The 26327-nt window shown below is 57.1% G+C and overlaps 2 protein-coding genes across 2 annotated transcripts in view; both read right to left on the reverse strand.

Moving 5' to 3' along the window:
* The window catches only part of SARDH (sarcosine dehydrogenase), a 61163-nt gene extending 60122 nt beyond the window's left edge, over window positions 1-1041 (reverse strand). Inside the window, exons 1-2 of the mRNA XM_044920555.1 lie at window positions 959-1041; window positions 493-547 (exon numbers count right to left, since the gene is read on the reverse strand). The gene's annotated coding sequence lies outside the window, so the exon portion shown is untranslated. The remainder of the gene's footprint in view (window positions 1-492; window positions 548-958) is intronic.
* Window positions 1042-10125: 9084 nt separating this feature from the next.
* Window positions 10126-26327, reverse strand: part of VAV2 (vav guanine nucleotide exchange factor 2) — a 136427-nt gene continuing 120225 nt past the window's right edge. The window contains exons 20-28 of the mRNA XM_044920438.1: window positions 26150-26171; window positions 25016-25143; window positions 23721-23795; window positions 22478-22530; window positions 21091-21207; window positions 19529-19616; window positions 18376-18499; window positions 16410-16564; window positions 10126-12409 (exon numbers count right to left, since the gene is read on the reverse strand). Of these exons, the coding sequence (XP_044776373.1) occupies window positions 12362-12409; window positions 16410-16564; window positions 18376-18499; window positions 19529-19616; window positions 21091-21207; window positions 22478-22530; window positions 23721-23795; window positions 25016-25143; window positions 26150-26171 (810 nt within the window). The 3' untranslated portion in view covers window positions 10126-12361. The remainder of the gene's footprint in view (window positions 12410-16409; window positions 16565-18375; window positions 18500-19528; window positions 19617-21090; window positions 21208-22477; window positions 22531-23720; window positions 23796-25015; window positions 25144-26149; window positions 26172-26327) is intronic.

Here is a 26327-nt window from a genome sequence, read left to right on the forward strand (position 1 = left end):
AAAAGATGCTCTCAGTGAGCACCCCTATGACTGCTGTCCCCATTTTACAGGGCAGGAGACCAAAGTACAGGAAGGCCCTCCACAGTGGCCGAGGTCACAGGGCCGCTCTGTGGCCCAGCTAGGGAGCAAGGCCAGGCCCATGAACAGCCCAAGCCTGCAGGCTCTCCCAGGGCCTGGTTTGGGGCAGGGGAGGCTGGGGTAGCCACCAACTCATTGGGGGGGACGGGGGTTAGGGGCCCAGCGCTCAGGCTGGTCAGGGCTGCCCACCCCCCCCCAACACACACACAGGGAACTCTCCCAGGTGAGTGGGGGCAGAGGAGGGGCAGAGAGCTGTGATGTGTAAGGCTTCGCAGAGGAGGGATTGGGGGTGACGGGGCATCTCAGTCCCTCTACCACCCTTTGCCCCCACGGTCTGACAGCCCACCTGCCCTTCTGCTTGCAGAGGTGCCCTGGGCACGGTTGGTGCACCTCTGGGCCTGTCTCTGTCCTTACCTTTCGTCCTCGAAGTTCCCTAATCGTCCAGGAGCCCCCAAGAGTGGTGTCCTACCTGTGGAAAGTCAGCGTCACGTGGTTCCGGGGACGGTCAAGGCCGGGCACCTGCCCCCCTGCCCCCACCCGCGCCGCCCAGCGCTCCTGCTCGGCCTCTGGCCTGGCCTCCCTCCCTCCAATCTCGCCGGAGCCGCTGGCCCCAGAAGCGGCCAGCTGCCCACGTCCTGTGCTCCGGCGGGGCCGGCTGTGCCCAGCTGGGCAGCGCTGGGGGCCGGCTGGGGGCGCCCCTACCGCCAGAAGCAGCTGCTTCAACATTAACTTGCTCTCCTGCCCCTGCAACTCTCTCCCGCCCGGTCTGCAGAGTGGCCCGTGCGTTACCAGGGGTGAGGGTGCAGGACAGCCCAGGCCGGGGGCGGGCGGGGGGGGGGGGGGGGGGGGGACGGGGTTGGGGCTTGAGCGACAACTTCACCTGAGCCGTGAAGCAGGAGCCAGAGGAGCCCCCCTCAAAGGCTGTGGGGCGAGGGAGGCTGATGCAGAAGAGAGCTGGCCCAGCCTCCGCCCAGTGAAGGAGGCCAGGGTGGGTGCCCAGGCCCCTGCCACGCACCCGGGGACCCGAGGTCCTGCCCACCCAGCCAGATGGTTACTGCCGCCAGAGGCCGAGAGAAGTCCTGGCCCGCCTGGGGCCTGTCCCAACCCCGCCCGCCCCCAGGGGGAGGGCCCGGGCCCTGCTCCTCCCCCGGGCGTACCTGGGCCCCCAGAGGCCTGCCTGTGCCCGGCCGGGGGCTGCAGGGTGCCGGACCCTCCTTCCCTCCCAAGGGCGGCCCGGCCGGAACCCCGGCCCCTGGCCCCGCCCCCGGCCCCTCCCTGGCCGCACCGCCAGCCCCTGTCACCGCCCACCGCCCGCCCGGGATGCACCGCCCACCGCCTGTGGCTTCTCCCAGGCCCGGGCAGCAACGTGGCGGGCCGCAGAGCAGGCCTGTGAACGGGGGTGATGGGGCGGGTGACCTCACTCCCTTATCTCTAAAACGGGGGTTACAGGTATGCCGCCGGTGGCCCTGAGCACCCCTGCTTGCCTCTGCCCGTCTGTGCTCCCCATGCCCCGAGCTGCGCTTGGCACAGATGTGCGGTGGGCCAAAGTGCTGGGTAAGCAACAGGGTCGTGCCAGGCCCCCTGGCATCCTGCAGCCTCCTTGGCGAGGTGAGGCAGGGCCCCAGCTAGCACCTGCCCGTCCAGCGGCAGCTTGTTCACTCCCGGGCAGGGGTGCTCACTGCCTTCAGAAGCAAGCCAGAAAGTCCGGCCGTCTGCATCCCGCCCTGCAGAGCTCCTGGCTCCCTCTGTCGCTGTGTGAGAGGTCCCGAGCCTCTGGTTTGCCATGGCAGGGTGCCCTGCTTCCCAGGCCAGGAACGCCTGCCTCCATTTGACTGCTGGGGGCACTGAGACCAGAGAGGGCAGCCAGCGTGCCTTGGGCCACACAGCAAGCTCTGGGGGCCGAGGGCATTCCGTCTATGCCCAGAGGAGACGCCCAGAGGAAATGCAGGAACACTGCGTACACGTACCCCTGGGTGTGCGAAGCATCAGAACAGGTGTTGATATAAAATTGGACCTCCTCCCCCACGGATCAAAGAAAGAATTTAAAAATTAGCAATAGAGTAATGCTGGCTACTAAGAGTGGGGAAATAGCAGAAATCAAAGAAAGAATTTAAAAATTAGCAATAGAGTAATGCTGGCTACTAAGAGTGGGGAAATAGCAGGAGCCACACACTGTAATTAATACAGATGAGATAAATAATTATGCTCTTATTTGCGTTATTTCAATTTCTTAATTGTCCGACTGTCTGGCTGCCAGTTTGTCTGTCCTCTACACTTACTGAACACCTACTGTATGCAAAGCACGGCTAGAAGACCCAGAGACAACTAAGGACCCTTGAGGGGCTCCGGGTTCAGGATCAAGACAGATCTGGGGCGGGACGGAGGGCGAGGTGGCCATGAGGCTGGCTGTGATGGGGCGCTCCCAAGCAAGCTGCCCTTCCTTCCAGCATTTTGAGGAGGTGGCCCGGGCTCTGGCCTGGCCGGGTGCTGCTACCATTGTCAGTCCCCCTCATGTGGACAGAGACTGTCACTCACTCCCCAAGGAAGGCTGCCCCACCAGCATGAGGCTGTCCTGGTCACTCTGCAGATAGGGGGCCCAGCCAGCAGCCTGGGGCCAGCCTGCACTCACTCGATGCAGTGAGGGACGGGTCAGGGAGGGTGAAGAAGGAGTGTGGCTGCATCCCCATCAGAGCCCTAGACAGGAGGGCACGGGAGAGGGACACAGGGGTCCCGGCAGCTCCAGGGCAGGAGCCAAGGCAGCCCAGACCTCTCCCGGCCCTGCACTCAAAGATGAGCAGCTGGTGCAAAGTTGTCCCAAGCCGAGCAAGCGGCACAGTCGCCCTTGGACTTTGGACAGGGGCAGTGGCTGGAAGGCCGGGCCTGGCTGTGGGTCAGCGCTGTAGGAGATGTGATCGATCAGCCCTCCTCAGGCCTGGGGGGAAGGGAGGGGGCGGGGGCAATGGGCCACCTCATCTCCCCTGGGTGTTGGAGGGCCCGGCTCCAGAGGTGCACAGGCCCCAGCCAGGGACACTGAGGCAGGCTCCTGCTGCCAACCTGCCATACCAGCTTGGGCCCAGCCTCAGTTTCCCCATCTGGGAGGTAGGGACTATAACCCCTGCAGTGTCAGTTTTTGGGAAGTTGTGTAATTTATTTATTGTATATTATCTACTTTTGGTGCACTTTAAAGGAAACCGTGGCACAAAGAGAAGTCCCAGTCGACCCTTGAGGGTGAGGGGTTACCTGCGGTCCAGCAGCCCGCCCTCTGCCCATGGACCCTGGCCCTGGACCTCCCCTGTGGACTGCCCCCTGGACCCTGGCCCTGGACCTCCCCTGTGGCCTGCCTCCTGGCCTGCGGGCACCTGGCCCAGCCTCCTCCTTCCCCGGCACGGCCCTCTCCACAGGCCCCGGCCGGCCCCCCGCCCCCGCCGCTGGCCCGGCTTCCAGGACAGAGCGAGGCGGCTGCAGGCCGCCCTCTGGGCAGACATCCAGGGGGATGGGCCAGGGGAGGAGGCTCCTCCATGGAGCTCTGTGCGAGGCCCTGCCGAAGAGGAACAGTAAATACCAACAGGGCAGCGCTTGCTGACATCTGACCCAGGGGGAGGTGGCGCCCGGCCTGGCCCCCGGGGCCTCTGCGAGGTGCCCTGGGGGCCCTACGGGGAGGCAAGCAGCGTGCTGAGCATTTTACACGTGTCCTCTCAGAGGAGAGAAATGACTGTGGCAGAACATAGCCAAGGGGGGCCAGACCCGGACAGTTCTGCGAGCAGGGAAGTTTCCAGAACAACTTTGAGGGCTGGAATTACACTTCTGAGATTTTATTTTTCCAATAAAGACCCTAAAAACACTGTATCGACTACCCCCATGCTTTCATGAGGACAGGATGTTTCATCATCTGGGGCTCAGTGGTGGTCCCTCTCCAGAGGCAGGGCACCCCCTGCCCCCTCCCCACACACTCAGGGCTGAGGCCACCTGGATGCAGGTGTCCCCAGGAATGGGAAGCTCGTGTCCCTCGACCCCTGGGACACACACAGAGGGGGTAGGCCGCCTCGTGCAGGGCCCGGGGCCTCCACTTCACCCGGCGACTGGCCCCACAGATTATCTGTGGGTGCGGCGACGTGGCAGGTGGAGCTGGTCACTCCCGCTGCTGAGTTCGAGTGGGGCCCGGCCGGGGATCAGCCCCCCCGGCATCAGGCACCACAACTGTCCAGTGGGGAGACAGGACGCATCTTTGGAGGATCTTCCTGCCGAGGGTGCTGGGAGGCGAGGGTGGGGAAACAGTGACCACGGGCACGAGACCCCACCAACACCACCCGGCCCCCCGGCCCCGTCAGCCACACCCTCCAGGCTCTCACCCCAGCCGCCCAGGGGCAGGAAGCCTCCCCCAACCCCCCATGATTCAGGCTGTGCTTACATCTTCCTATGTGTTACCCTGGAGATTTCCTCTAAAAATCCAGATTTGATCTTGAAAATCTTTGATCTTTCAAAATCTTGAAAAGCTGGGACACACAGGCCGGTCTGGGCCCACACCCTAGCCAGAGGCACTTAGATGGGCCTGTTTTGTCCAGTTGGTCACTGTCCCTACCCTGTCACTTTGCCCTTTCACACTCCCTGCTGGCCTCTGGGAGTTTTGCTTTTTCAACCCCTGACCCGAACCCCCAGGCATTGTCCAAGGTAAAGACAGCTTCCTCTCTCCCGCTCCGGGGCGGGGGACCAGAGCACCCCAAAACAATCCAATCAGGGGGATGTGAGTCTTGCTGTGAATAGAGGGCAAGAGGCCTGTGCAGAGCTGTCCTTGGCCCTGGGATCTGAAAGCCCTCTAGGTGCTTAGGTGAGGGGAACAGCTCACGGTGGTCGGTGGGGGGCTTGGTCACCCCCAGGCAGTCAGCCCTCCAGGACTCTGAGCCTTGCGGGGAAACATCGCCCCTGGTGGCCACATGTGAGTACGACACCCTGGGAGAGCTGGACCCCGAGTTCGGGGTGCAGCCCCAGGACAGGGACCTGCCCAGAGAGCGAACCCACAGGCAGGCTGGGAGGTGGATCCCCACTGGGACCAACAGCCTGGGCTCAGAGTCTGGGCTCACACTTTTCTCACGGAACATGCCCCTGGCAGGGAGCTTCCTTCCTGATGGCTGTTGGCTTTGTCTCGGTTTCCGGGAGCAGCGTAAGACCCCTTTCCTAGTAGGATGCATCCATTTTCTCCCTATAATTCTGCCAGTTTTTCTTTTATATTTTAAGGCTATGTTGTGAAGTCTATTAAGCTCCAGGATTGTTCTAGCTTCACATTTAATTGTCCCTTTTTATCATAAAATAATGGACCTCTTTATCCAGTGGGGAGCGTTGGCTGATGTCTTTGGTGTAAACACTCTCACCAGGGCCAGTGTCAAGCTGCCAGTGAGGAGTCACTGAATCTGGAGTTGGAAAGAGGACACAGGACCGGCTCTTGGGAGCCGGCACGAGCCGGTTCCGACGTACCACATTTTTACACACAAGAATGCTTTCTGCCCCAAAGTGTTTATGTCTGATACCAACAATGGTCTCTCTGCCTTCTCTGACACCTGCCTGGTGCACCTTTTCCCATTGCTCTGCTTTCAATATTTCTGTGACATGATGTCTCAGTGGTGTCCGGGACATTCCTACTTTGGAGTGTGACACAAAGCTGTGACCTTTCCCAAATGGTGACAACAGCTTCCCCAGGAGCTGGTGGAGCCGAGTGCAGGACCCACAAACAAGAGGCTCTCACCTGGCCAGGCTGCCTGTCTCGACCCTGGGAGTACAATTTGCCCCTTTTCTGCTGAGCCTGCCAAGCTCACTAACCAGGGAGGGAAACAGATGCACGCATGCAGCACGTGGGTTAGGGTTTAGGGTTTAGAGGGGGTGTCAGAAGAGATTTCTTCTCCTAAGAAACAAAGTATGTCAGACCAAAAAGTCACCGAGGCAGTTGAAATAAAAACCTCTGTTCTCTTCCAAGTGTGCATGGTTTGACCCCCTTACACGACACAGGTGTAGCTCGCTTATGTGAGTGAATGGAGGATTATTCAGGGTGCTTTTCAGATTCCAAGTAGGTTTGGACCGTGGAGAATCTGAGAAAGCTCAGCATTCTTTTCCCCATGAACCAAGATTATTCATCCGTCAGCAAGACATGCCTCAAAGGGGTCTGACCACCTGTCTTTGCCCCACAGACCCCCTCATGGTCATGGGTCTTCGTCGGCAGAGGCTATTCACCTCCCTGCCTTCCCCATTCTCTCATCCTTTTAGGGTAATCAGACCCAGAATAAAGACTACTTTTCCCAGCCTTCTTTGCAGCCCAGGTATGGCCATATGACCAAGTTATGGCCAATGGGAGTTAGTGAGTGAAACTTTCAGAAGGTGTTCTTCGAAAGAGATGGTCATATCCCTTCCCTGTCCCTCTCCTTCCTATTGGCTGGAATGTAGATTCAGGGGCTGGAGCTGAAGTCCCATCTTGGACCATGCGGTGAACTTGTGAGGGCACACCCAAGGGACCAAAAAAACCCCAGAAAGACCTGGGTCCCTGACACTGTTAGCCAGGGTCTCTACCCAGACTGTTAGGTGAGCAAGAAATAACCATCTCTTGTCTTATAGGCTATCACCCATGGCCAGATCGTAATCCTAACAGACCAAGCCTTATATTGATTGGTGTGGGGCTGCAGAGCACTGTGGCTGGGGGTCCTGCTGCACCCATCTGATTACAGCTCCAACAGCACATTAAGTGTCAAGATGTGGAATGATTATCCAGAGAGAATTCCAGTTGAGTAAAACTCCCACATAGATCCCATGGGCACATGCGGGTTTTCTTTTTCTAGGGAAAGTAAAGGACCAAAACTAAATTGTTAGGGAATATAAGCACAACAGCCATGACCAAAGAATAGGAGTCCAAGCTGAACTCACAAATGTTGTAAAATCTTATCATGGGAGCTCCCCACCACCATCCCCTCCTCCAACGGTGGAGACAAGTCACAGGAGGACAGAGCCATTGGAACAAGAACTGCAATTTCAAAACCCTGTAATTTGTGCACATTTAATACGTTTGTAATTTTCTACTTGGAAAAATTACATTTTAAATAGATAATTTGAACATGCTTAACGGAGACATAAAACTTTTGTTCAAGGAATCAACGTTTTGTTTCAGCCTGAAAGAAGGAAAGCCTACCTCCAGTCCTTGGCTCTTGTAATACAAGCTGTCAAGGTCACCAATTTCAGTTCAAGTTCAGTTTCAGTAGTATACTACAAGTTGTGTTATCAACTATCTTTATCCTTTTAAATTTAAGAATAAATTTGAAAAAAAAAAAGAAAAAAATACATTTGAAATATTTTATAATTTCCTTGAATTTCTTTTTTGGTTATTAATTATTTAGAAGTATGTTTCTTAATTTGCCCAACATATGGACGTTTCTTGTGTATTTTTTATTACTGATTTATTTTTTTTTTTTTTTTTAAGTAGGCTCCATGCCCAGCGTGGGGCTTGAACTCATGACCCTGAGATCAAGACCCTGAGCTGAGATCAAGAGTTGGATGCTTAGCTGAGTGATCCACCCAGGCGCCCCTTCATTACTGATTTCTAACCTCACGCCTCATGGTGAGTGAGAGAAGCTAAACTATAGGATTTGAAATCCACTGACATCTGCTTTCTGGGTCAGTGTGAGGTAAATCTTCATGGAGATGATGTGTACTCTGCAAGAGGCCACAATGTTCTGTACATGCAATAGCTAATTATGTTATTCTACTCTCTATCCTTACTTTTTCTTGTTTCAATGTCTGCTTGACTTTTCAGTTACAGAGATAAAGAGAAAAAGTTGTATTAAAACCTCCCATCTATGATGGTGGGTATGTCTCATTCTTTTTGTTCTTCTGTCAATTTTGCTTTATGTATTTTGGGGTTATATTATGAAAAGCATACTAGTTTAAAACTGATGTTTTCTAATAAATGAGAACTTTATCATTATGTTGTAAGCCTTTTAAAACTCTAGTGACACCTTTTGTTTGTTTTGCTCTAAAATCTATTTGGTACGACATTAAGTTTTAAATTGTCTACATTCGTGATTTTTTATCTTTGGAAGTCCAGGGTTAACCATTCTGTGTTAATTTGTCCGAGGGTATGGTATGCCTTTGTATTCTTTTATTTCTGGAAAGCTAACAAACCAATCAAAATCTTTGTCCCATTCTGTGATTTTGGTTTTACCCATGTGTGTTAATTTCCTTTTCACGATGGAGGTGTTCCTCGAGATCCCCATTTTTGCGCAGGAACCCAGTTCTGGCTCCTGGCCTCCCAGGTCCTGGAGCCAATGCCTTGAGTGTTGGAATCCCTGGTCTCAACCCCAGAGGGCCTGAGATCCTAGCAGCCACCTTGGTGTTGGCTCCCAATATCTGCTCTGGCTTTGTGTCTCTTCTTTCTGGGACAGGTCACCTTGTTCCAAGCTCAGCCTCTTCTACTCTCTTGTGTTTTATACAGCATTCTTAGATTTGTGGTGCAGGAGTGGAGAGAGGTGTCTACCTCACCTCCAAAAGTGGGTGGTTCCCATGTCTTGTCCAGGGAACTTCCCTAAAGCTCCACACGGCGGCCTCTGCAGTGGCCCTACCCAGGGAAGTCCACTCTGTCAGAATTAAGGGGCATGATGCCTTGGTGCCCTGAGAGCCCTATGGGCATCAGGCCCTCTGACCAGAAGTGTGCAGCTCTGAGATGCTTTCCCACGTTCTGGAGTGACCTCAGGCAGACATGCTCCTCTTCCCTCCTGGCCTCTGCCCCCATCCACACAGGGGCCCTTGAGCAGGCTGGGGCCTCCCACCCTTCCTGGGTCTGGACCGCACAGCGGGTGCTGTTGAGGCGCTCCCTCAAAGCTCCCCAGCAGCCCCAAGTCCACCCACACTTCCCCTCCAGGCACCACGGCCCTCTGCTTCTTGGCCCGGGGCTCTCTCCAACTTGCTCAGCGCTGCTAAGGGCAGCCGGGGACCACTGGCCCGGGGAATGCTGAGCAAGTGTCTGGGTCTGTCCATCCCCCACGTGGGCGTGAGAACTCAGAGCTGGAGCTGGCTCTCGGGGGAGGGGGTGTTGGGACAACCAGGCCTCTCGGGGCCTCATGCCTGAGAAATTTGCTCAGAGAGGGGGCTGCTCCAGAAAAGGCAGGCCTCCCATCTGGTTCTCAGGGGCATCAGAGTGAGCCAGACTCTGGGGCTCTGGGTCCCGGAGACCAGGGCTGGGGTGGGATCCACCACTCTCGGGGTCACCTCAAACACCTGTACTTGTCTCCCTGGTTTGCAACAAAATCTGACACTTGCTGAGCGCCAACACAACTCCAAGTCTAGTGAGATCCTCACAACTCTGATGTGGATCCTGGGGCTGGTCACCCACCCCAATGGTATTCTTCTGTCTCCTCAGTAATAGGGAGGAGGTGTGACCATGTGTCCAGCTCAAGTCCTGCAGTCCCCATCTTCCACCACAGCCAGGAGTGGCCATATGCCTCAGCTCTGGGTAAGGAGGGGAAGGGAAGCACTGTGTCGACCTCTGCCTCTGCCCGCAGCCTTGATGGCAGGAGCTCCAGCAGCCACCTTGGACCATGAGGCCACAGCAAGGATAAAGGCACATGATGAAGAGGGGAGGAGCCTGGGGTAGGGGGGTGGGGCACCAAGCCAACCCTGCTCTACCTTGTCTGGACTGCTTCTCCATAAGGGAGAAATCAATCTCTGCCTGACTAGATTTTCTCTATCATAGGCCACAGACCCACTCTCCAGAGAGAAGTATTATTTTTTATCTCCGACATACACATATAAAGAAACAGGCTCAGGAGCTGAAGGACGTGCCTGAGCGGTAGGGCTAGGGTTGAATCCCCCCCAAATGGGAAGACAGCGGCATTGCCTCTGATGGCTGCTAGAGGGTCCCATGGGACACTGCACAGGAAGCCCGTGGACCTGGGCCAGCTGGGAGGAGGCTGGGCCACCCCCAAGGCCTATGCCTGACCCAGGCCACTGTACCCTGGGCTGACAGTGTGTGGGTGGAGCAGTCTCTGCTGGACACACACAGAAGGATCCAGCCATGCCTGCAGAAAAGAACTTAGGTTTATTTGCAATAAAAACTGTGGTCTGAAAAAACCTAGTGGCAAATGTACAGTTTGTGTTCCATTTGGGGTCGTCACCAGCTGTGGGACCCCCAGATCCCTGACCTGCATGCATCGGGCTCCTAAGTGTTCACAGCTAATCTCAGGCCCCAGGTCCAAAGCCCCTAGAGAGGGCCTCCCATCTCCTGCTGAAACCACCCGCTTCCCAGCCTGCCCCCGGCCCGCCTCCCCTCCTGCCTCATGCAGTGCAAAACCAAACCAAACCACATACATGTTTCAAAACAAACAAGAACAAAACAAAACATTCACAAAAACCAGGGTTCCGACTTCTGTTCCCTCAGTATCCCTCGTTGTCGTGATGACTTGTTTCATGATGACCTCAAATATACATCATTTTCTTGCTATTATAAAATATCTTCCTTATTATTCACAGATATAGAATGGGAGCTTTGGATGAAATAATTACAAACTGTTTTCTTCCCTTAAAAAACAAACAAGCCAAACCAAAAACAAAACAACAAAACAAAACCCTTTTGACAACAGTAAACACGAAAGGGCCTGGCTGGTTCTCCCCCCGACCCCAGGCTCATGGCTGGGCCGGCTGAGCCCAGGGTTGTGCGCAAAGTGCTGGGTGCACCCTGATGATGGGGACTGGGGGCTGCTCTCTCCGAGACCAGCTCTTTCCTTCCCTCCCCCTGCCCCTCTGCCCCCAAACACGATCCTGTTCACCCTGGCTTCTCAAGCCTCTGCAGGCCACCTTCTCTCTTGCCCTTGCTGCTAACCGTCCCCGCCCGCTCCCCACCACCTCCCCATTCCGGGACATGGGGCCTGTGAGCTGAGCCCGGAGGCCACACGGCTGATTTCGGAGGAAGCCCAGGAGTGCAGAGTGGCAACCAGCACCCACCCCAGTGGGGGCTAGCCTTCCCCACGCCCAGCCTTGCCCAGTCCCCTCCCCCTGCACAGGGCGGGGCAGCTGACCAAGGTTCAGGGGACACGTGTAGCCCGGGTTTCTCCAGCATCTGTGGCACAGAGCCTGCAGGGAGACAACATCCCTAGGTCTGATGCAGTATCCAGGCAGAGTAAAAGGGTCTGGACAAGAAAGCCAGAGCTCAAAAGGCCAGGAGGAGTCAGGAGGGGGAGTTCGGGGGTAAGGCCACCCCCAAGAGCACTTATTTCGAGCTGGCCACGGGCCCAGTTCATGGGCTGCACGGGGAAGACTTGCCAAGGGCTAGAACTAACATCCTGTGCAAAAGCTGGGAAGACCCTCAGGAACCACCTTGCAGGACACAAGAGTCCCCGAGGGGCCACCTGCTGGGGGGCGCTGGGCGGGGGCCTCCTCCCGGAGGGGAATGTGAGCAGCAGAGCCCGAGCGAGGGGAAAACTCTGTTTTCTTCTCACCCACATCAGGATTTACAGAAGGCGTATCCACCTGGCAGCAGGACAGGACAGACACACGCCTGGGATTCAGGGCAAAGAACAGTACCATTGACTGGGGAGCAGGGTCGGCAACTTCATCGTTCACTAAAGCTCCCTCCTGAGAGAGGGACCCGCCCTGGGCAGTCTCTGCACCTCCCTAGTGCAGAGGGCCATGAGGAGGTCAAGGGGCCCGCGCAGACCCCCTAGCAGTGCTCTTTTCTCCTACATCCGAGCACAGCTGGAGCTGAGCCGGGGCTGAGCAGGGGCTGCAGCAAAAGGCCTGGCTCCGGTCCCTTCTGACTCTCTAGGCCCAGAGCTTCCCCCTGGGAGCAGCAGAAAGCAGGCAGGCTGAGCATCAGGGCTGAGCAGAAGGGGCTGGGGGAGGGTCCCCTCTGCTGTTCAAGCCCTCCCTGGGATGGCACCTGCTGTTCAAACCTAGGCTCCTGAATGCTGTCTGTCGCAACAGGACAGAGGCAAGATGAACTCCGGCCTCAGCTGTCACCCAGAGCCTGGCTCAGAACACCACCGGCGCTCCCCCTCCTCAGCACTCTGGCGGTGGCAGCCACGGCGGGGCCGGCCCAACTCGCCTCTATGTACAAGTAGCGTACCCAGGACAGGCCACCGAGGGCAGGCGGATGGTGGGCCAGTTCGCATTTAGGATTCGGAACACCCTCCCCATCCCTATGGGCTGTTGAAGACGGGAAGGTTGGCGGGCATGTCCCCTCTGTGTCACGGGGCTAGAGACAGACTTCAGAGCTGGACTCTTCCAAGAAAACCCACGAGTCCTGTCCATGTTGTTGCCATCACTGGATGCCCTCCTCCTCTACGTATGTTGAAGGAAACCAGCCGATCTGAAAAAGATGGCAGGATACATGAGAGTGTGTGTGCACGTGTCTGCACCAATGTTGGGGTGAGGCCAGCAGGGGCTCATGGAAATTGGGGATCCTGCAAAAGATTGTGGAGTTCTTCTAACCAAGAAGCCTGGTGGAGCTGCAGCCCAGGGTAGGAGCGATCCCCAAATGCACCAGCCCAGAGCAGTTCACAATGACCTGCTCTCCCTCAACCTGCCAGCCAGAAAAAAATTAAATCCTCCCTGGAGGAAAATAACACCATCCCAAGCCTCAGTGGTGTTTTCTTCACAAGCTCATCATCCAGTCAGGACGCAGTGACAGAAACTAAGAGAAAACGCAGGTAACAGAAACCAGTCTACAGGTCATTCAGGGATGGGAATCATCAGTCAGGAAATGTAAATAACTGCAACACATATGTTTCAGGAAACTGAGGATAAAGCATAAAAATTTACCAGTGAACTGAAACCAGAAATCAAATAGAAATCCTAATGTGGAAAATATGACTGAAATTGAGAACCCAATAGAATTTAGCAACAGATTAGACAGAGCAGAAGAGAGTGCTCGTGAACCGGAAGACGGGCCAGTGGAAAGTAGCTGGATGGGAAATAAGGGAATGGGTGAAAAACAGGTAAAAGAAGGTAAATAACATCTGGGTCATGATGAAAAGAACTGACGCTCATGTGAATACAGCCCCCGCAGGAGAAAAAAGAAAACAGAGCAGGTACACTGTTTGAAGAAACGTCCAAAACTGACAAAGGACATCAAGCCACAGATTTTAAAAATCTCTACAAATTTCAAGCAGACTGAATACAGAGAAAACCGCACCCAGGCACATTATAGTAAAACTGATAAAAACCGGAGTTTTGTTTTTGTTTTTTTTAATATGTAAAGCCCCACTGGGAGTAATAGAGACATTTCCTGCAGAGGAGCAATGTTAAGAAGTTGGCTGGCTCTTGGGGCACATCGGTGGCTCAGTCAATGAAGCATCAAACTCTTGATTTTGGCTCAGGTCATGATCTCAGGGTTGTGAGATCAAGCCCCGAGTTGGGCTCTGTGCTAGGCGTGGAGCCTGCTTGAGATTCTCTCTCTCCCTCTGCCCCTCCCTGCCCTTTTAAAAAAAGTTGGCCAGCTCTTTACAGAAATGATGGAACCAGGGACAATGGACTGATATCCCCAAAGTGCCAAAATAAAATACCTGCTAGCCTCAAATTTATCCCCTAAAGAATACTATTTGAAAAATGAGCTCAACATGATTCTTCACAAAAAGGAAGCCGTTCTCACTGGAGGGATGACTGACCCCACCCCCCGGGGGATGACCAAGAGAAGAGAAGGGTGTTCCTTACAGCACAATGTCCCCTAATAAGTGCTAAAGAAACAATGGCTGGAAAATCACTGTTTTTCAACCACGATACGAATAAGTGATGAGACAAAATTCACCAATGAATGATAATGATAAACTAGTAGGTGAAAGTTTAATGTGGAACAGGATATTTAATAATTTCAAAGTATTACCCTGGAGATTACTGATTAATTACAGTCACTTCACAGTGGAGAGACTCAGCAGATATCACCTTAACCAAATGATCAAAATTAATGTCACAATAATAGGACAAACTGACCTTATATACCTCTGGATAACACACTACAGTACTGAAAAGGATGTAACATCTGCATTATGTTCCCACTGAAAATACGTAATATATAACCTAATCACGGAGAAATATCAAACTTAAATGGAGGAAAAGTCTACAAAAATAACTGACCCGTACTCTTCAAAAATGTCAAAGTCATGTGAGACCAAGAAAGGCTGAGGATTGTTCTAGAACAAAGTTGAGGGCCATAGCAAGCAAATGCAATTCATTTAGGTAGACAAGACACAGTTGGGACAACTGGTGACATCTGAATATGGACCGTGGATTAGATAATCATATTCTGTCAAAGGGGAATGTCTTTGATCGTAGGACACTGAAGTACTAAGGGGTTTAGGGGGGAGGGATAGGACTTCTGCAATTTACCATCGAATGGTTAAGAGAAAAATAAGCAGAGAGGGAGGGAGAACACAAATGATAAAGCAAACATGCAAACCACTCTTAATTGGTAAGTCTGGGCATGTGAGAGCTCTTTGTGCTACAGCAACTTTTCTTTAGGTTTGAAATTGTGTCAAATACATTACAAACGTTTTATAACGAGAACATAAAAAAAGAAAACGAAATAAAGAGGTGTTCGGATCCCACAAAAACTAAGAATTTATTAGTAGCAGACTCACACTAAAAAACATACCTAGAAGAGGGAATTTCAGGCAGCAGGAACATGATTTTGGGTGGAAATACAAGAAAGCATGAAGGAATGGGGAGCCCTGGGAAAGGTAAATAGGTGGTAACTCTAAACAAACACTAACTGCTTAAAACAAAAATAATGTCTCATGGGACTGAAAAATATATAGAATTAAGATACATGACAACAACCTGCACAAAAGTTGGGAGGAACATGAATACAGTCAAAAGTTGTAAGGTCTTTGCATCATCCAGGAAGTAGTAAAAGTACTAATTTAAAATGGGCTCTCAGAAGTCAGAGTGCATGCTGTAATCCCTAAGGTATTAACTCCTAAATAAATAATAGGAAAAGAATGGCCACCAAGGGGCCAGGAAGTAGAATAAAAAAAAATATATATGTATATACTGATTAATTCAAAAGTAGGCAAGAAAAGAGGAAAAAGAAGAAATGGATGTGACAAATAGAAAATAAACAGAAAGATGACGGATTTAAATCTAAGCAGCTCAGTAATTACAGTAAATGTAAATGGGCTACATACACATTAAAAGGCAGAGACTGTTAGGAACAGACTAGCTCTAAAAACTCTGTTTAAGATAACATTTTATCTTACATCTCCCTTACATATAAGGATACAAAAAAGTTGAAAGTAATGCAATAGAGAATGAAGTCTGCCACATACAACACTAACTCCCCCCCCACAAAAAAAAGTTGGCTTGCTCTAACAACACAAAGTCGACTTTAAAGCAAGAAGAACTGCCACAGACAAAAAGAAACACTTCACAACAGGGTCAAAGCAACAGGAATATCTAGTAATACTCTAAGCCAGTAGTTCTGAATCACCTGGGAAACTCGTCTATTCCTGACCTTCAGGATCTGGGTGAGGAGGACCCAGGTATGTGCTCATTGAATTACAGCCCCAGGTACCTCCAGTGCTGGCGCCCTAAGGGTCACTTTGAGAGCTAGTGGTTCAGCCCTCCAGGTCAGCTGCCCAGGACTCGGTGGCCTCACACTTCTGAAGGGATGTGGGGTGGAAAATGGATCTGACCCCAGGCCTCCAAAGGGCAGCCAACATGCTAGGTGGAGGCAGACCAGCTCCCACCACCTGGCCACGGAATGGTGGGCAACGGGAGCCAAGGCAGGCCGACCCTCCACAGCCCAGCGTGCCTGCCTGCAGGCAGCTGCAGCCCCAAGGATAGCTGGACGTTTCCAAATCTGCCCCACGTGGGGCTCCAGTATCCTGCTGGGTGAGTTCTGACAGAGACAGGTCAAAGCCATCGGGTCCAGACAGGGTGCAGGAATAAGGGGCCATAGAGTGTTGCAGGGTCACAGGGTGGACAGGGAAGAGAGAGTCCTCGAGCATGAAGGGGCAGGGTGGGTGGGAACATGGTGTACCCCTTCCCATCTCCCCATGACATAAGTGAGGCCAGTGAGGACTCCTGGGCCCTGCTCGCATCCTGTGGTCTCTGCCTGCACAAAGGGCTTGGGTACACGCAAGTAACATGAAGAGTGCATACGAAACACATGGCCCTGCTGTGGCCACAGAGGACCACGGAGCAGGCCTGAGCCCAGATACAGAGTCAGATGGGCCTGGATCCAGCTCCAACCGGGGCAGCTCGAGTCTGTGGCTCAGGGGGTGTGGGCATGGTGCTGGGGTAGGCTGCACTGAGATGCCAGCCTGCCCAAGCCCGGCCCGCAGGCTGAGCCAGGCCATGTCTGCCCCACTTACCCGTCCGTTGGCCTCGCCCTTCCACCAGCCCTGGTCCCCGCCAATGCGGCTATAGATCTTCACCACGTCGCCCTCCCGCAGCGAGAGCTCGCGCATGTCCCGGGCGGCAAAGTTGTACCTGGCCACGGCCGTGCCAATGACACGGGGTGTGAACACTGTTGGAGGAGATGGGCGGGGTCACACAGCTGGCGGCGGGGCCAAGCGTGGACCCCTGGTGTCTGGCCCCCTGTGCAGAGAGGAGGGCTGTCTGGCAGAAAGGCTCCGAAGGCACAGACTGTTCTCCTATTCCCCCTAGCCCCACAGGCAATGGCCTCCTCGAGCCTCCCATGAAGGCGCTCAGAGCGGTCGCCAGCCACACTGGGGGCCGTCACAGCCAAGTGTGGTCATGGGGTCAGAGCAGAGGCCGGTGTTCTGACCACTGCAACTCCCGCAGGGCCTCCCCCTGCATGCCTGGTGCACAAGTGTCACCTGGCCAGGGGTCAGCTGAGTGACCACTGCCCAGCTCCCAGCCTGCACTCTGATGGAGCACCTGGAGCCAGACCCCAGGGTCCCGGGGCCCGACTTCCAGATCCCCAAACCAAACCAGACACCTAACTAGACCAGTTCAGTGGGGGGCCCCGGAGCCCCGTTGAGCAGGGGACAACATCCGTGATGGAGGGGACGCACACAGCGGCTGGGGAGGGGCTCTGACTCTGGCAGCGTGGCCGACTGACACCCCGTCCCCCTTCCTCCAGGGCCCGCCCGGTGGGGCCCGCCCGATCTGCTCCCGCCTTCGCCCCGAGGGTGGCCGCCCAGCTGTTTGCCGCTGCCAGAGGCAAAGCTCTCAACGAGCCAGGAGGGACAGGGGCTGCCAAGCTGGGGAGTGGCCATTGGGGTGCGCGAGTCCGAGAGGTGACGGCAGTGAGGGAGGCAGCGCCAAGCCTGACCGCATCCTCAGCCCTGCCCTGGCGGCCGGCCCCTCCCGTCCCTGGCCCTGGCCCCTCGGCCCCGCCCCGCGCCGGGCTGCAGGCCGCTGCGGGCTGCTGCGGGCGGGGGCTGCAGGCCAGCGGGGGGCAGGCCGGGCCCCCCCACGCCCCGAGCGCCAGTGGTACCTGACCAGAAGGGAGCGGAGGAGCCCTGAGAAGCAAAGCTGAGGCCCTGAGGACTGAGAAAAGAAAAGTTGTAGGAGGCGCAGGAAGCTGCAAAGAGGCGAGAAAGAACGTGAAAGCGGGCCCGTGCGTGCCCAGGCACATGCAGGCAGAGCGCAGGGTGCGTGGGGCCGGGCCTGCCCGGGGCTTGCGGGGCGCAGCCTGGCGGCCTCCGAGCTGCCCCTCCCACCGCCTCTCTGGGCCTGTTCCCTGGAGAATCTGGACCACCTCCTCCCAGCGGGCGGGCTGGCTCCAGGCTCTCGGAAACTATTCATGCAGGGAGCCCGGCCTCTCGCCCCGCGCACACCAGCTGCCCGCTGAAGGTCCACTGTTCCTCTCCTGCCCTGCTCTGCCCTGGCGGCTGGGGACGCGGGGTGGTGCAGCGGACAGCCGTGGGCTCGCCCTGCCTCTAACTGCCGGTGGGCCTGAAGCAAGACGCCCCCCTGTCCTGAGCCGTGGAGCCCGGCCCACAAACGGACGCACCAGCTCCAGCTCCCTCACAGTGAAGGCCCCCGGGGGGCTGGGGCGCAGGGAGAGATCTAAGGACAGATGGGGCCTGCCCTGCTCTCTCCCCGTGCTGACTCTGGGCATGGGTGCCAAGGCCCGGAGCGGCCATTCAGAGCCATTCAGAGCCCGCACTCCCCGCCTGTCCCGCAGACCAGCCAGGACACCCTGGCTCAGGAGGGGGCTGTGATGGGTTTCTGGGGGTGGGGACGGGGAAGGGGCTCCTGGCCTCGGTCCCACAGAAAGCCTTCCTCAAGGGCAGGGAGGCGGTGAAGCCAGGGCCGTGGGAAATGGGCAGAGTGAGCGCTGGTGTGCCGGGCGGGCGCGGGCATTACCTGGGGACCGGCTGGAGGCCCTGGAGGCCGCGCGCTCCCTTGACTTGTAGGGGTACTTGAGCGTGGTGTCCAGCTGCTTGAAGCTCTCCTTGAGCGAGTGGCACTGGTAGTACTCTACCAGCTCCTGCAAGACACACGCGCTCGCTGGTGCTCTCACCGCCTCCAGGCAGCCCTCCCAGGTGCCCTGGCCTCCCTCTCCCCCGTTTCACTTGGCACTCGTCCTCTCCGCCCAGCACCCCACCCAGGGTGGGTGGTCAGGGTCGCAAAGACCTCCGAGCCAGCAGTCTCTCTCCAGCAGCTGCTCAAGGGAAATCAGGGGTGAAAGCCAAGACCGGCACTCGGAGGCTCACCGCAGCGCTTTCTGATGGAGAAAGCCTGCAACCCCACACGCTCGGCACCAAGGAAGGGCTTCCCGAAAGACCAGCAGGTGCCAGCGACCGGCCGCCGTGTGGCTACCGGCCCGGACAGGAGAGGGCTGTGCCCACGGCGAAGTTTATCACGTTGAAAAGCAGGCTGAGAGCACAGTGTGGCCAACGGTTTGGTTTGAAAACCGTGATATAAACCACACCTAAGCTATTCTTCGAGGTCGGGAGGACTCACCCTGAAATGTTAACATTGGGGTTGGCGGGGGTGGGAGACTGTGGATACTTTTTACTTTGTGCTTTTCTGCGGCCACAGAGGGCCGTCTAAGGGCTCAGGTGCTCGAGTCAGATCTTCTAGATACACGTAATGCTTGTAAGTTAGGAAAGATACCACAGGTCTCACTTTAAAATCCTGTGAAGAAGGCCTGTGGTTTTACCTGCGTTCTGGCTGGGGAGGGGGCGGCGGGGGCGTGTGGGAGCTGGGCTGCAGGGATGCAGGCAGGGCAGGCGGGCCCTCCCCTCACTGTCCACCCAGGTGAACCCTTCGGGGGCAGAAGTCCCAATGCGGGGGCTGTCATGAGGCCCGAACTGTCCCGAGGAGCCCTCCAGACCCATTTCCTTAGATCCTCCCCAGTGATGCAGAAGCCCCACCGGGCTCTTGGCCCTCTGTGAGCGTGGCCTGCAGACAGCAGGGTGCAGGGGGCCTCTTCTCTTGGTCTGGCGGCGGTGGGACCCCCAGGCCCTCCCCTGACCCCCATGGACCAGGCCACGGGAGCCACAGGATCACGTACCAAGAGGCTTTCAAATTTCTTCGCTTCTGTGATGTGGATCCAGCTGTCCTTCTCCACCACCTTGATGTGTTTCACCTCGTCGTTGAACCTGGGCAGAGTGTTCGGGCCATGGAGGTCATGACTTAGGCCAAGCACAAGCCCAAGCTGCCCCCCACCATCCTCACCTCCTGGGCTTGCATCCTCGGGTGTCCGTTCAAATGTGACCTTACAGAAAAGCCTCCTCATACCCCCTGCTCCCCAAATACCACTCCAACCCCTCGCCGGCTGGTACCAAAGCCAGACAGACACCCCAAGAGAAGGAAACACACCAACAACCATTATGACTATAGATGCAAAAGTCCTCAGCAAACCACCAGCAAGCTGAATCTCTCCCCACGTGTATCCCTACATAAACCAAATATTTGAGAAGGACTCCGCACTACACCCAGTGGGATATTCCAGGAATGCAAGGTTGGTTTAACAACTGGAAATTGGTTAATGAAACAAACAACTGGCAGATAATCCAATCCGGCCAGCGGCCTCTCCTAGGGGAGCCTTTGTAGACCACCCACAGTTTCTCCGGGATTGAAAGTCAGCGGCGGGGGGTGGGGGTGCTCACCCCACCCCCAGCTCCTGGGCCGGTCTCAGCCCCACGGGGGAGCCCTGCAGGCCAGGCACCCAGAAGGTGCCAGGTGATCTCCCATCAGATGAGTGCGGTCTCTGCCACTTCCCAGCTTGGTGCTGGCCGGCTGACCGCACCACGGACCTGCCCCTCGGCCTGCACTCCGCTGTCACTGTCCGTGATGCTCCCTGGGCCCATGACAGGTGTGCGGGAACCTCTGCTGGGGAGCAGGGCCTGCTCACCAGGGACCTGGGCCACGTCCAGCTCCTGCACTGGACATCGTCCCTTCCGACGCTGGTCTCCTTTGCTCCCACTACTTTAGAGCCGGTGGGCTTGTTTCACGCTCCAAGCATTTGTGGGATTCTGACCTCCAGCAGACCAGTGGAGGCCTTCCCTGGACACAGGCCACCCTGAGGGGCGGCAGTCGAGAGCTGACCAGACCAGACCTTGGGGGTCATCACAGCCGACAGCCCCTATTTGCTGGATGTGGGCTGCCAGGGGCCTGACCCAAGATGTCCAGTGGGCATCCTATGCCGATGGTGCCCAGCCACCAGGCAGACTCCTTCTTCCGAAGGGGTGGTGGCAGATGCACGAGAGGACAGCTTCTGGGCAGAGGACAACCAGATCAAAGGCCACTGGCCGAAGCCGCGAAGCCATAGTGGTGTGACCTTCCCATTCTCTCCAAAGCCCACCAGCGGGGCTGCCGGCCCCTAACCCCCATAGTACCCTTGCCCACAACCTGAAAAACGTGGGACCAAGCCCACCCCGTGGCTTTGGGCAGGGCCTTCACACGTGTCCCGGGCCAGCTACACTGTGCAGACCCACTGACAGGCTTTCATCTCAAAAGGGTCCTGCTTAGGGCAATGAAGTCCATGGCCACCCCCACCCACGAGGGACGTGGGCTCGTGGTTCGGAGTGGCATTGGGGGAGAGGTCTCCCTGCTCCGCGGGCCACCACGTACTTGATGCTTATGGCAAAGCGCTCTGCCTCGGCCGGCCGCTCCCTGATTAGGTAGGTCCCGCTGGTGTGTGACTTGAGCAGGTTGTCGGTCTGCTGCCTCTCCATGTTGCCCGCAAACCTAGCAGGTGGGACGAGGCCGGAGGTTAACACTGGCACTGCCTGGAGGACACCAGGCCTCTGCAACAGCGCTGACGGGCATCATGAGCCACCTGAGCCCCTGCAGGAGGGGCACTCGTGCGGTGACATCGTCGTGGGGAGGAATGAGGCCCCCAGGCCCCAGCCCGGCCCCCGGGAGCTTTCTACAGAACCTGGTCTGCAAGGGGGGCTCGAGCAACATGAGCATTAGAGCAAATTTCTAAGTTTTCGCTGTTGGAACAGCAAGTCATAAACGCTCATGTGTGGATTTTCTACTTTTGTTGCAACGCACGGGAGCCCGTGGACATCGATGGGTTTTGCACAGACTGACAGGCTGCCGCCTCCCTGAAGGGAAGCCACCCTGGAGAGAGCCAGGCGAGCCCCACTGCCCCCTCCCAAACAAACCCCTTACCACCTGCACCGCCCGCCAGGCCGACTGGGGACTGCGGGAAATAATGTGCAGCTGAGATAGAACCTACAGCGGAAATGGAGCTTCTCTGTCACTCCCTCAAATGAAAATCACAGGCCTGTCCTGCACCCTCGACCCTGGACAGGAGTGCGGGGAACATGGCACCGGGCGGACAGACCTGCGGCATCTCAGGCTTGGAGGGGAAGGCCAAGCCCAGGGGCGGAGGAGGCCAGGACCCCAAGGGCGCAGGTGTTGCACCGCTGGGCACAGGATGAGCCCCCAGATGGAAACCTCAAGGCCAGATGTGCGTGGGGTAGGGGTTTACCGCCCCTGAGCCGCCCATGGCTCTGTGGCCACCACAGGATGCAGAACACAGGGAGCTACGACCACAAGGCCAGTCCTTCGAGGCAGCCCGGGGGGCCAGCAGGCAGACCAGTAAAAGCTGGCCCCCCGAGCTGACCTGTATCTGTGACTTGTGCCTAGATCGTCCACCTTCATGCTCTCGTTAATCCCAACAGCGCCACGGTTCTCATCAAGCTGCTCCATGCGTACATGTGTGATTACACATTTGGCCTTAAATATCCCACTTTCCTATATTTTCTATGATGAAGCTCATGTTAAAAAAAGGGGGGGGGGCTTCATTCTTCCAAATGATAACCCGATGACCTGTTTTCGTGATGGGGAAAACCTGCCTCGGGGTAGAGAAGACTCCCCCAGGCTCCCCGAGACATACGGCCAGCAGGGCTCAGCCAACCTGGACACAAGCAAGAGGCAGCCGGGGGACCCCTCCCGGCCTGCTCACGGGCTCACGGGCTCACGGGGCCACCGCAACTGCCCCACTCACCAGGGGTAGGCGGTGTAGTCGATCTCCCGGGATGGCGGCCGGCTGATGGGCGGCTGGCAGGAGAGAATGTTCGGGTTAATGTCCTGCCCCGAGTGGGGCCAGAGGAGCCCTGTGACCAGCGACCTGACCCTCGGGCCCAGCACTGGCTACCGTGGTATCTGTGGACTTAGCCCCGGAGCCACCGGACTGCGAGGTCCCAGTGGGTTTGATTGAATGTGCAGCGACCAACTGATAGGGTGCAAATCCCCAAGGAGAGGTGACAGAAGGCTGCAGGAACGTCCCAGCAGGGACGGGAGCACATCCTACAGCTAGAGTTCCTTGCTACAGACGGGCTCAGGGCCCCAAGGGCAGGTGTCCTTTGGCTGGCGGCAGCCTCTCCTCCAGGTGACGGGCCACACGCTGGCCAAGCAGCCCCGAGACCCCATGCCGCCCCCTCACCAGCCAGAGGCCCCACCCTGGCCTCCCCTCACTGTGCCACAGGCCAGGCAAGGCCTCATGGACTACCTAACCCCTTCCACCCCATTCACCATGTAGATGGGGAAACTGAGGCCCAGGGCAGGGATGGGACCTGCCCCAGGCCACCCAGTGAGTTAGTGATGCTCTTCCTCCTCCGCTGTCCAGTCCCCTTGACACTGGCGGATGGGGCCAGAGGCCAGGCGGGGCCTGGAGGGTGCACCGGGGCTCCCGTGGTGTTCTGGACCCACCTCCCGCTCCCTCTGGAGAAATTTCCCTCCGGCACTTTTGAATGCCTTTTTTAGAGGGTGGGTGGAGGTAATTCCATTATTCCCGACTGACTGCTTGATGCCTTTTGTAACAGAGAAAGATTTGCTCCATACTACTCAGATGAAAGGCCTTTTTCCAAATTTCCTAAAGTCTAGCTCTGAATTCCAACGTTCAGGGGAGTCCTCTTCTCCCTGGGGCTGTAAAATAGTCCCAGAAGACTTACAGAGTCCCTAAAATTTGGAGAAAGGTGACATTTTTGGTCTTCCGTCGATTACGACTGCTGCAGAAATGCCCATTTTTGTGTTTCTAAAACCACGAGAAATGTAGCACCCAACTGGCCGAGCCCCTCAGACCGAGGGCACCCCCTGCCCCTCAGCGCCCCCCGACCCCCAGCTCCAGGGCCAGCAATGGCTACTCAGCAAGGATGAGCTGACCAAGCCCAGATGCCCCGAGTGAGGAGACAGCCCTCAGAAGCCCCAGCCTCCTGGCCACTCCAGAAGCTTCTGTGGGAAGTGCTTACCCTTCCGTCCACGGGGCAGGGCTTCACGGACGAGCTAGGAAAGTAGCCTGACTTCCTGGTTTGCACCAGCCGACCCTGGAAGGAGACAGACGATGGGGGCCGGGCCGGGCCAGTGGGAGGGGGTGCAGCGGGCACTGCCGTGCGGCTCAGCTTATCCTAAGGACGGGGTGAGGGCAGGTCCTAAGAAGAGCATGTGTCGGCAGCGCTCCCCGCTGTAGCCTCAGCTGACCTCATGACCGCCGGGCAGGAAGGCGGGTGGCGTCCCCACTTTACAGATGAGAACACTGAGGCCCAGAGAAGTAGTTGAGAGACTTGCTCGGAGCTGGGATTAGAGCCCCACCCCCAGCTGCTCTCCAGTCCTTGTATCTACAAGGTGTTTCTCAAACTGAAGGGGCGTGTGGACCGGGGGCATCTGATAGAACCCTGGGAGGGTCTGCAGGGGCCGGGGCTCCCAAAGTCCTCCCAGTCGCTCCTCCTCGGCCTCCCCCTTTCACACTGGCAAAGCCTCTCTGCAAGGCCACCCAGGACCGATGGCTCTGGGGACACCTGGGCCTGGGAACTGGGCAGCTGGGGTCAGAGTGGGACAGAGACTTTATACTGCAGACCCCCTTCTGCACCTTCCGAATCTCCAGTTATGTGAAGGTGTGGTCTAACACAATAAATTCATCTGTAAGTACGGAGTGACAAATGACCATCACAAAACAACAGTGATGGCGGTAACAGTCACAGGAACATAACAAACATTCACTCTAAGCAGGTCTCAGTCACCCCCGGCCGGCCAGGCTGGGCCGGGTGCCCCGAGCTCCCGTGGCACCATGCTGACCCCTGTGGGTCTCGGGTGCCCAGGGGCAGGTGGGCGCAGGAGAGCTCCGCCTTTGTGGGCCTGTCCACAGAACAGTTTCATGGCTCAGAACCGTAACCATCCCGGGACACCGTGTCCCCGTCTGTCTCTGCTCCACCACACAGCAGCTCCTTGGGGGAAGTCACAGGGTCCCCCACCCCCCTGGGGCCAGCACGACACCTGATTGCCCCATTGCAGTTCTGACCTGCATTAGGCAGGTAGGCAGGAGGTGGGCAGAGCCTTGGGGAGGGTGTGCAGGACGCACCCCAGCAGGAGGCACACGGGAGGGGATGCTGTGCTCGGCCCGTGAAAGCGGACACCCCAAGGAACACAGGGCTGGGGACCCCTGGAATTCCTGCCTGGGAGAGAACTCCGGACTTGCTCACAGCCTGCCTCCCTCCACCGGGGATGGTCCCTGACCCCCAGACCTGCCCCTCCGGGCCCCAGGACCCACCTCCCACCACTGAGACTCGGGGTCGCCTCTCAGCAGCTCGATCACATCGCCCGTCTGGAAGGTCAGCACTGGCTTCCCGGGGGGAGCTGGGTTGCCATGGTAATTCTGCACGGCCACCATCTTGGGACCTGCGGGCACAGGGCAGGAGGGGGCCCCTCGTTCAGTGACTCGGTCCTGGCCGGCAGCCCACCCACCACTGACCTCGGCTCCCCAGGGCTCCTGGGTGAGGGACCCTAAATTCTTCCCAGGAGACCCCAGGTCCCCTCGTTAAGTGTCATAAGGAAACCGTGGGACTAACGGATTCAGGGGCTCGTTATGGCAGTGGCCACTTACTTTAAGTGGCACTTCCTGTTATGGCAGTGGCCGCTTACTTTAAGCGGCACTTCCTGTTATGGCAGTGGCCGCTTACTTTAAGTGGCACTTCCTGTGTTTTCCTCCAGACCCCTTTCTAACCTGTGACTGAGAGCCCGTGTGTGGAGCAGGACACGGGGTACCCCTCAAGGCAGAGATGGGGGACCAGGGGCGAGCGAGACCCAGGGGCTGGCTAAGGCCACACACAGCTGGCTGGGGCGGCTCCTGGGCTGAAACGGGGTCCCGGCTGGGCCCCCCAGGCATCTGCAGGGCGCTCGTGGCCCGAGCCCTGCTCTGACCCCACCAGCTGCAGGTGGGCCTGTCTGCAGGCCTGGGCCCAACACGGGTGTCCCGGGCCTCAGTGTGGCTCTGGTTTTGCTTCCTGACGATCAGGCCACGGTGGCCCAGCCCAGCTCAGACTGCACAGCTCGGCCCCCGATGCCGTCCACCCTCAACAGTTAAAAGCCAAGTTCCTGCCACACGGTACAGAGCGGGGGGCACGAGGACATGGGGATATCGGCAAAGTGACAGGAGCGGCCCTCTGAGGCCCACCCCGTGGAGGGGGGGCTCCGGCTGCAGCCCTCCCCCCTGGAAGGACCCTGACCCTCTGCACGCTGGGCCCTCATCAGACACTACAATGGCCCCCCGGGGACGTGGCCGTGGAGGGAGCCTGGAGCCCAGAAGGCCGGGCAAGGCTGGGCAGTCACGGTGGCCCAGGCCTGGCCCCCAGAGTGACCACGGACCTGGATGGCAGCTGAGAGGGCCCGAGTCCCACAGACTCACCCGGTCCTGCTCCAGAGGCGTCCTGGGAGGGCAAGGACAAACCACAGTGATCAGGGAGGGCTGCCCCGGCATCGACAACCCCTGCCCCCACCTCCCTAGAGAGAAGGGTCGAGGCAGGAAGCAGGGGGAGGAGAGGGACACATCCCAGAGTCCCACAGGCATTCGTGACACGGCTTCA

This window comes from Neomonachus schauinslandi, chromosome 13, assembly GCF_002201575.2.
Source record: "Neomonachus schauinslandi chromosome 13, ASM220157v2, whole genome shotgun sequence".
NCBI lineage: Eukaryota > Metazoa > Chordata > Mammalia > Carnivora > Phocidae > Neomonachus > Neomonachus schauinslandi.